General features: G+C 39.8%; 1 protein-coding gene across 11 annotated transcripts in view; it reads left to right on the top strand.

The window, feature by feature from the left end:
• MAGI2 (membrane associated guanylate kinase, WW and PDZ domain containing 2) overlaps positions 1–14,451 on the top strand; it is a 756,695-nt gene that overhangs the window by 725,642 nt on the left and 16,602 nt on the right. For 7 of the 11 annotated variants that reach the window (XM_014963762.1, XM_014963758.1, XM_014963760.1 and 4 more), the window contains one exon: positions 7,757–7,895. In XM_014963762.1, the coding sequence (XP_014819248.1) occupies positions 7,757–7,895 (139 nt within the window). Of the gene's footprint in view, positions 1–7,756; positions 7,896–13,699; positions 13,811–14,451 lie in introns of all 11 variants that reach the window. The other 4 variants (XM_014963768.1, XM_014963767.1, XM_014963763.1 and 1 more) reach the window with 2 other exon arrangements.

Genomic DNA, 14,451 nt, shown 5'->3' with positions numbered 1-14,451 from the left:
GAACATTTATCCCTAGGCTTCTATGCAGGATCCATAAAATTGAATTGCCAAGTCTTGAATTTGCTTTGCTTTTGCGTAGTGGGAACTGGCATCAAGAAGCTACCAGAAAATTTTCTTCCTCCTTTTTAAGTCTTTACTGTTCCTATTAATGATTGTAGTGGTGAAATAGATAGTATGTGCTATTAATATTACATTATGCTACACTGAGTCATCCTAGCTCCACTTTTAAAAAAGTAATGGTATACCAATTAACTCCAGTAAGATAATGAACTTTCCTTTTATCTTTCACACCTTTAATTCACGTATATATGGATTATTTTGCAGCAATGCTGCAGAAGGTATCAAGTCTACTGTAACACCAGAAGTCCACTTTGCTGTCTTGTCAGCCACCCACAGCTGCAAACTCCATTTCCCTCTCCTGCACTTGGTCATGCACATTTTCCAGTTTCCAAGCTCTCTTTTTGTAATAGCACTTCTAATGTTTCTCCATCTCTCAAGAAAAGGTGAAAAAGTTAAAAGAAAAAAAAACTAGGGCGCCTGCTGAGGAGTGGTGTGAAAGTCATCTCGTGCTCTGCACCAGCTCAGTCCTTGTCCTGTGGCCCCTCTCCTCCCCACAGCGTGCCCTCCCCTCTTTGACAGGAGGCAAGAGCGGCTTTCTGCAGGAACAAGGAGCAGGGCATTTCCAGGGGTGAGAAACCACAGCTGCTTAAACAGCTGGTTGGCCACAGAAAGAAAGAGTTTGTGACTCTAAACCTTCATGGGCGGTTGTTTCAAAAGTGGCACAGGTTACGTTAGTGTAATTCCTCCAAAGAGAAATGCCATACATGCCTACAATGCCTCCACATGCCTACAATGCGCTGGAAGAAGTCCAAGACTAGAAATATCCCATAGCTTTGCTCAAGCCACACGTTACACCTGGGATTTCCAAGCACTACAGATGCTCTGTAGGTGTGAGGTACTTTGCGCAGCAGATATCCAGCCTCCGCCTAATTCCAGGCAAAGATATTAGGGCTTGACAGGACTTGGAAATTCACCAAAATAGATATTCTGGAGTTGTTATTCAGTCTGAAAGTACAGACAATCTCTCAGCCTCTTGGACTCATTAACAATAACAACAGCAACAAATAATATGCAAAAAATGTTTCAGTTATAAAAATAGAATGCCCATATAAAAGGAATTAAGTGTAATTAGTCTCTTTCCTGAGGTTTAATTATAGAATACATTAATAAAATGACAGATAGCAATGCCCTCTGCACAAATCAGTTGAGGCTGCTTTTATCATTAGATTTCCTCATTTAACATAGAATTAAAATGTGCATACACAATTAATTTCATTTCGTGCAAGAGGGAACTCTACACCTGCTCAGAGACCGTTCCTTACCCACTGACGGAGGCAAACATACACAAGGCTACCATCAGTAGTTTAAGAGTACACTTGAGCAAGGAAAAACCTCCTTGATACGTTAAAGCTATATTCATTTTCTTCTGATTTAGCCTACTTCTGAAATTCTGGTTGGCTTTTTTTAACAAGACATGTAATAATGACTATAAAATATGGCCAGAAAAAGGACTCCACATCTAAACTCACGTGTACTAGAGGCACTCTATTCTAATGATTCGGAGAAGCTTTACAATTTTCTTTCTAATTAACCTATCAATAGTGATGTCACTTAAACACTCCTTAGGAATATTATCTTCTCATTATTGCCAGAAAACATGCTACCCAATTTTATAGCTCAGTTATTCTTATGCATGGATGGAGCATCTGAATTAACTTGAACTGAAACAGATTTTTATAAGAGACATTTCCCATACACACAAACTACTTTCATAATTACATTTAAATCATTAATATTCAACTTCAAAAACATTAAGGAGGGGAGAAGCATTCCATGTTTACTTTGTGCTTGCACATTGTAGGAATATAATAGAGGAGCATTCTCTTCCATCGGGTCAGGTGGGTTTGGGTAGGCATTTATCCCAAACAGCATGGAAGTTCAGCCAGGTCCATGTTCTGTAGGAAGAAAGAAACACAGTGTGAAAACGACGTGTGTTAAATTACCAGATTCGTAGCCACAAAGAGCATGTTTCTTCAGGATAAATGCAGCTCAGGCAGCAGCCTTCCAAGCTTCCCAGGCTGTCTGGCCAACACGCTTCCACTTTGCACTGCTGGGAAACTCTGAAGGGTGAGGAGGCCGATCACTCTGGTCTTGTAGTCTTTGCTGAAGATTGATAAGAAGGTTAAAAAATAGAACTGATGCCAGTTTGAGGGGTGTCCCATGATGCAGGGCCTGCCTGTTGGGAGTGGGAAGGGGTCCATCGACTTGTTTTGCACTGCTGACCACCAAGCAGCTGCCAGCCTTGCAAAGGGGATGCATTCATTGCAGCTCCGTGCACAGACCCTGTGTAACGACACCTTCAAATTAACGTGTATTCCAAAAAGCCAAAGGCAGTCTGTGGCCGTGTGAGATTACAATATTAGATTTCAAGGGCTGCGCTCTCCACCACATTCCCTGCTATTTGTGGATTTAAAACTCAGTGATTAGGATGCGTGCTTCCTTTCAGGCTGTCAGGCAAAAATTGTGCCTGAATGGCATGGGAGTTGAAGGTATCATTTTAGGGATGGCTAGCTCTCCAGATGTGGGGAATTGTTTTTCCTGTTAATTTCTTGACAAAAATGAAATCCATGAAGTGTAAAATGACAGAGGACCTAAATGCCATGCAAAATGATAATGTTGCTACACTGAAGTTTATCTTTTAAAATATTCTGGTGTTTCAGCTGAAAAGCTTTATATCTCCACAGAAGACAGCTTGCTGAAATGCCTCTTAAAAATAATGGTCTGATATTCAAATGTGTCACTTTCCATGAAAGGAGCTAATGCCACTGGGTCATAGCCAATAAAACATTTCGACACTTGATGCTGCAACACCTGTTAGGTGGCTGGTGTCCTGCTAGATGCAGAGGGAAGATTAAATGTGTCAGAATGATACCTAAGCAGTCTGCAAGGACACTATGAAAGGCAACAAGAAAAGGTAACATAATGATATTAAAAGCAGCAAGAAGAGCAGAAAAAAAAGATGTCCTTGCTTGTTGAGAACTTGGAGAAGGCTGAAATATTCAGTGCTTCTATCAGTCTTCATTGAGATATTCAGAAGGACCATAAACTTACTACATCAACTTCAACAGAGACATTTGTATAAATCAGGATAAGGAGAATACTGCTTAAAGCATACTTACATTCAAGTTAACTGAACTGCTGATGTTTGTGTATGCTCAATGACTAAGAGAAAGTAATTTCTAGACCATTAGTAATTATGTTGTAGAGTTCACAGAGGACAATAAAGTTCATAGCAGACTAGAGAACAGAAAATATATGCCCTATTTTTAATGTCAAATAATAGAGAAAAGTTGCTTTAACTTTCAATCTCAGAAATAATCTGTGACAAGTTATCAAAAAGTTGAAAACATCCACTAACATGTAAGTTGTGGAAAGCAAATCTTGTCCCATCAGTCTAATTTTAATTTCTTATTTCTGATTTTCATTTTGATTTCTTTGTGGAAAAGGGGAAGGAGAATGTACAAGGCATCTTCTTTTCACCTTTCAACACCACTTTGTATGAAATTCGTACAAAGAATAACAAAGGCTGCTCTGAACGGTTTGCTCCTGAATAGTAATTACAAGTGTGAAATTGTAAGTGTGTGTTCTGAGAGGTCTGGGATTAAACCAGCTTGATACAATGATTTTATTAATAATTGGAGACCTATTGATAAATAATAAAATAAAATTTGCTGATGCCAAGATGTCACTGTTCATAGAGAGTTTAAAATTACTTTGAGGCACTGACTTTCATTATAAAATAAAAATTTCATACTAAAGCAGTCAAGCTGATAAAATTCACTGAGATGCACAGGTTTAGGGCAGAGAAATCAGATGCACAATGTAAAAGGGGGAGTAACTGTCTAGACAGTACTGATGGGGATAATCTCGAAATCCAAACTAACGATGAGTTGCAAATCTGATGTGTTACAAAAAGGCAAAGGTCTAATTCTGGGAACATTATTACTAAGTTTTTCTCCCATATGGGAAGAATGCTTTTATTTTGATCTGTTCTGTCTACCCCCTGCCTTAGTAATATCTCCAGTTTGGAGGTATCTTCAGCAGATAGACTTAGAAGGATCCGGAAGAGCAGTATAGACAAATGTCACGTGTGTATGAGACTGCAGGAATCAACTTTTGATCATGAAAAGAGAGTAATGAGGATTCCATATTATAAGCACTAAGTTCTTTCTGAACCTGTTCCTATGCTTACCCTCACTTCTGGCCTCACCTTGGTGCATCTTCAATATGTGGGTATATCTAAGCGCCCCTTAAACAATCACTGGATTTTAAAAAAGACATAAACAGCCCCACAATATCTAAAAATACATCCCACAATAGAGAAGAAGAGAGAACATGCACATTTGAATGCCTGGACAGAGAGAAAACACACAGCATGTTTTCCTCTCATATCAGACATCAGAAAATCTACGTGGGCCGGGGGAAGGAAGGGGAGGTTATAAATGTTTAACTACACAAAAAATAAGAATAGGAATTTTTACCTTATTAGACACATGGGGAACCACTCCTCAGTCAAGGTTTTCTCTTTTGTATGAATTCCCCAGATGAGTACAATGTCTAATTGAAGCTTTTCTTAGGGTAAGAGTGTTGGCAACTTTTCTCCTCTGTGTTGTTTTTCTTATCTAATCAGAGCTGGGCTTGTACTGCAAAGGCAATGTAATTCAGTTACACATCAGTCAGCCAAAGACACAAAAGCATGGAACACAATTAACCCACTGCTCCTGCAACTATTCATTTTATCTCCAGTCTCACACCTTCTCATGTAAATTTCAGAGCACTTAATTTTTGCAGACTGGTTTCTCTCCCCTCCTTCAGTCACATAACCAAGATGCTGGTCTTTTTTAAGCTTTCCCAGGTTATTTGCACATAAAATTTTATATTAAAAGAGGGAACTACCAAATCAGCAACATGCTGCTTATAGAGAAAAAAATATTTTAATCCAGTGCAATACAGAAAAGGTTACATTAATACAAGATAGTTCCTGCATATTGACCAATGAGAACAGAAGAAAGGCAAACAGCAAGGAAAAAATGTGACATTAACTTAACCTTTTTACATATTAAACTGTATTAAAATCTCTTTTTGCTCCAGAGTGCAGAGGATTTTATTTGAAGGACTGTGCATGCTCTGAACAGCTTTCATCAGCACTCATTTTAAAGGCTATTTATCAAGGACTGTTAAAAACACCTCCTTCATTTGATCTAATCTGGCACTTCTTCTCTCAAAACATGCTAACAGGATCATTTTAAATACCTTCTGCAAAACATGGTCTATCCAAGCAACATGACACAGAAAAAGAGCTGTCTTCACGCCTTTGGAAAATCTCAGTTTACTTTTATAGGATTTCTACCAGGGCTTAATTGTTTCATGACATTTAGAAACAGGTTTTCCCCAACTGGTTGAATTTGGTCTGTATTTGGCCTGACTAGTATCCTCGTGGGGATGCTACAAATCCATCTTCTGTCTGTGCTACAGACGTGGTAAGCGAGATTTTCCATTTTTGCTCTGCGTGTGTGCAGCAGCTACATCCTACCAACCGCTCCAGAAGTCAGGGTGAAGCAAACAGCCCTGCACAGCCAAACCCAGGGGAGATCTCTCCACGATCCAGAGAGCACCCTCGCTGTGTGTCACTGTAGACTGGAGGTCATTAGAAGTGTCTGAAAACGTGTACTGCATGGTACAACCAAATGCATTCCTCCTAACAGAGAAAAATCTGCTAAAGATAAATTTACACTGCAAAATAAGGCCTTTTTGCACAAAATAATCCCGATTTTTCCCCCCACTGCCCAATCTGCAGCATTAACAAAGCGTGATAGCAAGGCTGAGAGGTTTTATTCAGATCAATGGCTTTTTAGATAAGTAAAGTAACGACATAGATTGTGTGCAGGATCCTGGGAGAGTTCTTAAAATAGGCTGCAACTCCTATTGACAAAGTGTGAATTCCTATTGAGAAACACTGCCATAGTGCTTTTAGTAGCATTCTTTCTGTCTCTGAACAAAAGCAGGGACTAGATAACTTCTTGACATCCCTTCCAGTTTTCTTTTATGCTAGGAGTCTTGTTGACATTTCATATTATGCACATTTATTTGGTAAATACTATATTTCAAACTCAGGAAGGAAGGAAAGCCCTCGAAGGATTACACTTTTAGTTGACAGAAATACAATAGGAGCAAAGAAAACAGACGGAGCAGAAAACATTTCAATGTCCAAGGCTAGCAAAGATCTGGTTTTGTCAAGATGGGCTTGTAAGAGGAAAGGGAAGTGCTTGTCCGTCTTGAAATCTGTATAACCTCCTTAAAACCCTCTCTAGGATGCCTGCAGCATTGTTATTTCAGTGTAGTGGATACGGACGGTCAGGAAGGTGTAGATTCAGGTGGGATCCTGCCAAGCAGATGTGGTACTCTGGCTCTGAGAAATGAGTTTGCTGAACCCACTCATCTGAGACCCTCACACATCCCTCTTGGCTGCCCCTCACCTGGACCCATACCCCTGCCAGTGCCAGGAGATCAGCCCTGCTTCACCTGGGTCACACTGGAGATGGGGCTGGGAGGTTTCTGCAGTGCAGCTGCAAAACACCAACTCCAAAGGCTGGGGTGCTGCTAATCCAAGGCTCACACCTCACCTCACCATGTTGCTCAGTTAACTGGCTCACACAGTAGGTGGGTGGCTGTGGTACTGCAGCACCAGGCAAGCTGCACAGATGCTGCTGACTCCAGGTGCCCCGCCGACCAGGCACAGCGGAGAGCAATCGCTCCCCTATTCATTGAGAAAGTTTCCAGCATCGAAAGCCAGCTCTTCTCACGGACAGAAGAGCAAAACCAAAACATCCCGGCAGGAGGTGAAGCTGGGAGGGAGATGGGGGTGAGTAGGAGAGACAGATACAGTGCCCCATTTTACAGCTGTAGAAATAGAGGCGGAAAAATAATAATGAAGCTAACTCTGACTGGAGAGACAGCCAGGAGATGAGTGGAAGAAATCTGTAATCAGAGCCCTGGAGTTGGCTGCTCTAACTAAACAGCTCAGCCAGGGGCTGTGCTTACTCCGAGCAAAAACCTGTGGACAAGGATTTCAAAGCATGCTCTCATTAAGAGCTCCAGAAAATGTGTGTGATCTGTGCCATAGCCACTAACGTTTCTTTGTTTAACAGCTTGCTTCATAACAGCTCTTGATTTGCTATGAAGATTTGGATATTCATATGATGGATCTTTGTATTTATGCTTTGAACCTCTCTTTCCTCTATGGGAACAGCAAGTTAAATGCAGCAAAGGTCTTCTTGGGTACACACAACACTGCAAGTTAAAGTGTAGCACAGATAATGTTTCCACTGACTCCAACATATCAAGCAATTAAAAAAAAAACAAACTCTCTTACGTGTAGAAGACATGAGGCAAGTTAGAAATACATTACACCAATTCCGACAGAAGACAAGCAGCATTTGATAAACCACATTCAGTGGTATAACCGCTTTGGAGGTTATTTAATCCGCCAGTAATATCCCTCAGACAGACAGGAACAAATTTACCTTGATGTGTCTGTCTGTCATTCAAGTAACCTGTGATCCATTGAATATGTCTTTTTCTGAAACACTCATCTTACTGCAATTCTGTCTGACTCAATATTCTTCTTACCTGACAGGTAGGAGATCAAATAATTGAAATCAATGGAGAAAGCACAAGGGACATGACACATGCCAGAGCAATAGAGCTAATCAAGTCTGGTGGCAGGAGAGTGCGACTGTTGTTGAAACGTGGAACAGGCCAGGTCCCAGAATATGGTGGGTTTTCATCTTTACGTTTTTCTTTGTGCATGAATCCATATAAATGAATTATATTGCTTTTGAGTTAAGTAGCAACTGCAGATATTTATATATTGTAATGTCCTGGTGCACATTAAGTATGGGCTTAAGTGCTTACCTGAGTAGAGGTGGATTTATTCATATGTTTAAGCGTTTCCTCGGCTCAAGACCATATCACTGTTGTCTGCTACCCTCCTGACACAGGCAATGATTTATAAGATGTGCAGTGGAGGAAGCACTTTGAACTCTTTAGGGGACATCTCTGAGTGTGCTGGGAGTTGTTAATTTGTCCATAAACTGTCTTTTTCTTCCTCTATTGGTACTTCTCTGCACATTTTGCATCACAGCAGATGATCTTGTTGCCAAGCAATTCAGTGGCTCAGGTTTAAACTTGTAATGTTAAACATTAAAAAGAATGTACTTCTTTCTTTGGCAACCTCACTTATTATATTATCTCTGAATCCCTGACAATATACACAGATGATCGGTAGAAGCCAACTCTGAATGAAAAAGGAGACTTTGCTCATTGTGCCTAGAGAGCATTCTTCTCATGTTTTGTTTCAGAGACACTTCTGGGACTTTTTTGAATATTTCGAAAAGTGTGAGTCATTTAGACAATATAGAACCCTTATTTCACTACTGAAATGACGAGAAGTAAAAATAAGCTAACCAAAGGTAATTCAAAGACAAAAAGCTCTTTTTTAAAATTGAAATCAAAGCTTACTCTAAAGGATGGTGTGACAATGTCATATATTTACATAAGTTTTGTGATGTTCTCAGATGGGCCTGAAATCTCAGAGGAAAAGGGGTTTTTTAATGAAAATTCTTTGATTTGTTTATGCTATGACATCTAAAACTGTTAAACTTTTCTAATGTTACTTTTGAAGTTCCAGCATCATTTCCCATTAGAACCAGAAACTGCAGGAGCATATGAAAATTCAAAGCAGTACTTAGGCTTAACTGTAGGTTCAGGTCAGTCTTTGTTACCAACATAAATTCATTACCTCTGTTGGAGACAGCTCTGCTTAAAGTCAGCACTTTGCGGGCTGTCAGTACACGTCACAATCGTACCATTTTCTTCTCTAAACCAGAGGCAATTCTGTGTCCTCAAATGTGTTGCATTTTTTCCAGCTTTCAAGAGCTTCTGAACCAGGGCAGCAAGGCTGGGCTGGGCTGTAGCCCGCTCATCTGGTGATAAAGTTAGAGAGTTATACTTTTGGTGAGTAGGAACAACGCCAAAATTGCTTTCAGAGATTATGATAAATAGGTACTAAGACATTTAATATAAATTTTAAACAGTGTGTAATCCTTTCGGAGAGACCTCCAACAGAGATTCAGATCACCTCCAAAACTCTTTCGTAGGGAGAGGTGCATCAATTTTAATGAAAGAACAAACAAATGTCCAGGAATGATATAGTGGTAGTAATCCTTCTCAAATAGCAGAACCATATACCAGCAGTTCTCCAGTTCCTCAGAAAACAATTTAATCTGTGGGCGGGTCACAGGAGACCACTGTGAGCAAAGAATTGATTGCAGTTCAGACTCACTCCAAACCTGACTTTCTTAAGATCCCACTTCTAGATGGCACTTAAACTTAGGTTTACAGGAGATCCAAAGTAAATTTCTATATTTATACATATGTTATAAATCTGTACCTTATTGCAGAATCATGAGAAAATGGATGTAAAAAATGTTCATGAGTAGAAAACACAGATAAACCACTAAAAATCCAGGCACAGCTTATAGTGCTAACAGAAGGAAACAAGATGACTTCACAGGACTGTTTAAAGCCACATTTGCCATTTGGCATTTGGAAACGCTTAGCATTAGTTGTGTAAAAATGCAGATGACTGCAAAATAAAAGTTGCTACAAAGAAGTGCTATTTAATCAGATCATTTTCCTAGCCACATCCCTGGCTTACAGCTCCATACAGGAGGAGAGCTAAGTAGCTGTGCTTGAAAGCCATGTTGTCCTACTGCACTGAAAAAGCAGTAAAAGAGTTCAGGAGTTATTCTATAATGTCCACACAACCTACAGAAAACATCACAGCAAAGGATAACATCCACATGTCTCCAGTTCCTAATTTGTGCATTACGCAGGCAGAGAAATGTCCATGCTGTATCCAGTCTGCAGGCAGAGCGGAAGAAAAACAAGAAGATGTCTGTTGAAATTAACTGAGATATTAAAGTCCTCCCTAGGTCATTTCCCAAAGCAGTGAGAAATACTCTAGGAACAAACAGAAGGTGAACATAAAAACCAACAGCAGCCTGCTTAGGAAATTAAAAACAGAAATTAACAAACAGAAGCGATTAAAACGAGAGGCCATGTCTCAAGAAGGCCAGATCTCAAGGGTAAGTCATCATGCTGTAAAGAACGTCTGTCAGAGTATTAATGACAGAGATGCCCAGAAAGAATGTCCTTTCCAAATAATGGAAAACTGAACGCAGAGAAGATTGTGACACTAAGCTCAAGGACAAATTGGTCCTGAGGACAGCAGATAAACTCATCAATATTTAATAGTTCCCACCAGAATTCCACAGTTGAGATGTAACAAGACTAATTGGAGCTTTTTTTTACTGAAATTATCATCTCTTTTAATATTTTTTTTTTAGCAAGTACATGTCAGAAATATTTCTTATTCTCATTAGGGCCCAGCTCTGAAGACTATCAGTGGGAAATGTCTCATTAGGGCCCAGCTCTGAAGACTATCATTGGGATTAAACTTAGTTGAGTACAAAAATGCAAAGCTGGAGGACTGAGCTGGAACCTGGATTGCAACAGTCGTGTGCAGCAGAAGCCTAGGGAGAAATATGGAAACAGAGCAAGCAATTCCAGGGTCCTCTCCTGCATATTCTCTCTCAGTCTCTGACAAGAAAAATGGTCAGTGACTTCCCAAGTCAATGGTAGTAAAGCTGCATTTAAAGACCTTTCCAATAGTAGTGGCGTTCAGACTCACAGCATTAAAACGAAGGAAGCTTACCTAGAACAACCTAAACCAACCAGCTGAAAATCATCACATTATTGCCTCTCAGTCTTCAACTTTTTTATTTTCCTTGTGCAATATAACCAGTGCTTTTTAAATTCCCGAGCCATGTTTCTATTAGTACAAAATATGGCGGTATATATTTAAGTGCAAGAAATATCAGTGTTTGAATGATGATGTGATTGACATCAGTAAAAGCAACGTTAAGGGAAAATCATCAATGGTAAGAAAGTGATCTGTGCAAGAAAAGAATGTGCATTGAAAAGAAGAAAGCTCTCAGTGAAGAAACAAAGAACAAGCTCCTGGGAGGATGTAAATCTCCTGAATGAGTTATGTCAGTTTGTGCCGCCCGGAAATCTGTCCCTACAAGTACATTTCAGAAAATTCTGGCTGAGCTAAAGCACCATTCAAACCTAGGGGAAGAAATAAAGTGTATTGCAAATGCATCATTTACCTCAACTCCAGCTGCTGATTTTGCTTGAAAACAAATGCCAAAGATCCCAGAGCACTTCAGGGGGAGAAACACCCTCATAGCGTGCACGGTAGCATCAGAGTATAGGGGAGGGAGCACAGATATGATTAATGCTCCAAAATGATAGCTGATTTCACAGCAGGGTGCAACAAAAGAAGTTTAGAAAGCAGATGTTCTGTCACCCAGCAACTCAGAACATGTTTGCTGACGATAAGGATAGCCAGAGGAACTGTGCTTCCACTGAAGGTGAATTATCACAGCTCATCCAAACCTGAAGAACATCAGCATCATGTTTCATAGCAAACACTCTGCCAGCCAAGTCCTCCAAAGAACCAAGTCATAGTAAGAAATCATATTACTGTGCAAGACAGGCTAGAAGCACTGCTGGGAATCCTGATCCTCAAAAGCACTGGGGAGGTCGGCTGGAGTGAGCGTGAGGTTTCATACATCACAGGACACAAAACTCACAGTCATCACTGAGTACTTCTCATCCTGGCATTAAATGTAATTTGAATAAAAAGATAGACCAAGATTTTTCTTGCCATGGCTGCCTAATTCTCTCTGTATGCATCTACCTAAGAAGTTATTGGCTTCAGCAGGAATTACTGGGTGTGCAGCACTTCTAAAAATCTGTCTGCTCACACTGTGGGAGCCTAATTACAGATGCTCATATTTTTCAGGCCTTAGCCATAGCTGTATAAACACCATCAAAAGGGCATATGCATTGAGCAGCCAAACACTGGGATGATGCAGCATCCCTAAGGGCAAAACGTGCTAAAACTGTTCACAAAATCCCACATTAAAGAGTAAGTAAAACTAACAAATCACAGCCTCTTCATCCAGCAATGAGCTCTGCAAGAGGCAAGTTAATTCTAATGACAGATCAGCCCCAGGAAGCTACAGTTTTCTCTGAGAACAACCACTGTTCTCTCTAAATGTCTATGGAAGAAGGTCCCTAGGAAACCCTGGGATATTTCATTCTCAGTCCCAGCAGTCCTGGCAGCTTGCTTCTTCTGGCTTACTGCTCCTAGCCTTTCCCAACTGGAGCTTTCATTACTCAAAGCTACATTAAAATATGTAAGTTCCTAGAAGTGTCTGAAAGCAATGAGTCTTATAACCAAATACTTGCAAACAGGGTGCAAAGGTGGAGGAGGCTGAGGCACAGTTAACACTTGTAGGTGGACTCCAGACCTCCAGCAAGACACAACCTCCCGCCCCAGATGCTTTCTGTCTGGCACGGCAGAGGGAGCACAAACACTGAATTTCACCTGTGAGGAACATCTAGAAAAAAAAAAAACTAATTTGTTTCCCTTCCTGCTTTCACAGCAGGACTTCAAAATCATACATTCTATAAAATTTGGAAGTTTTTCACTTAGTTTTTAGATGCTTAAAGGCTCCTGCAGAATGTTGTAAGTTTTAGAGACTCCAGTCCATTCACACTGAGATTTTGGAAAACATTTCCATTGCCCTGTCTTGGAAATCTGGATCTGGCCCTGACCGTGCTAGGTTATGGTGTGATGCTAACACACACAGAGCAGCAAGAACCAGAATCTTGAGGTCTGGTGAACACGGAATATGCGTCATGGTTGGTGCTTTATACATTTACACAGCAGTGATTCTTTCCCTCTCTTCCCCACATTGTTTGACTTCGTTAAAAGACATGTCCTAGGGTTGCCTTGTGCATTTTTGGAATCTCTGTTGGTTCACACAATGATAAATTACGTACAAAACTCACCCCATGGGTTCATGATATTCAGGTGATTTTACAGAACTAGAGTTTAGACTCGGTTTTGGCTATTTAAAGGAGGAACAGTTCCGTATGCAATAGTAAAGTTTCAGTATACACAAAATCATTGCTGGTTAACAGATAAAAGCTACAAGTTATTTAGCAGGAAGTAATTTTTGAAAGGTCTTGGGGAAACTCTTAGCTCATGTTTCAGCACTACTACACCCACAAAGCCAAAAAATGTCAGAGTCAATACCAATACAAGGATTTTTCACAGAAATAAATTGGCACATTTCTGAAATGCATTAAAATCTTTGCTTTTGATTTGTTATGACTCCTTCAGAAAGCACCTCAAGATGTACTCCACATCTGTAGTCCAGGTGAATCTACATCCTGAATATATTTGCACACTAGTTTCAGTCATCCACTAATATGTAGACTTACAGCATGCTTATTTGTCTTAGCTTTACAGAAATACTTCTTTCCTGTTACATACAAACTTTTTACTCAGTTGTTCTAAACTTACTAAGAATTCTCTGCTCTAACAGAAGTAAAATATCTGTATGTCACTGGTTCTGTTAATTCTAATGATTGGTCCTAGGCTGTTCCTCCCCTTCCTTTAGGAATGGTACCTTCCAGTCTCTCCATGTGCATGAAAAGTGACAAGCATGGGTCCCCATATTTCTACTTATTGGGCCACCCTAAAGACACGGTTTGTAAACTCTGCATGTATATTATCTTTCTCTAATATGCTTTTGTTTCTCACAACTGTTAATAGAGTCTTTTCCAACTTTTTCTTACACGCTAGTTCGCTTAATCGTTTCTATAGTATTCAGATTTTCTTTCATAACTGATTATCTTAGATATCAAAGCAGCTATGCATTTTTCAAATGTCTTTTAATATCCTAGATAACTGGTTCTTCATGCTACACTGCTGTTAGTGCAAGAAACACAGTCATAGGTCTGCTATGTATCTGCTTTTTCTCCTGACAAAAATTTATCCTCTGAATATGAATTTTCAGGTAGAAAACCTTAAGCTTTTAAGAACCAAAGCCATAATTTTCTCCTTCCTTATGGTACTTGGCTTGCAAACATGTCAGTAATGTGAAGGCGGAAGTTAGATGCTGATCTCAAATAATATTTATGTGCAGTCTCTTGAAGAAATAACTAATGTAAAATTGAAGACATTTTGGAACATGCCGTAAGGCAATACTCATTTTTTTAAACCCAGTGGCTGTGCTGAATTTACACATGGCACTTTGCACTTGATTTCAAGCTATTTTGTCCATAAATCAGATACAACTGTACAGATTGTTCAGATACATCAAATTTGTAATACAGAGTCATGGCCCA

This window comes from Calidris pugnax, unplaced genomic scaffold, assembly GCF_001431845.1.
Source record: "Calidris pugnax isolate Ruff unplaced genomic scaffold, ASM143184v1 scaffold44, whole genome shotgun sequence".
In the NCBI taxonomy this organism is placed as follows: domain Eukaryota; kingdom Metazoa; phylum Chordata; class Aves; order Charadriiformes; family Scolopacidae; genus Calidris; species Calidris pugnax.
Note: the sequence above shows the minus strand (reverse complement) of the source record. Positions and strands in the feature narration are given on the sequence as shown.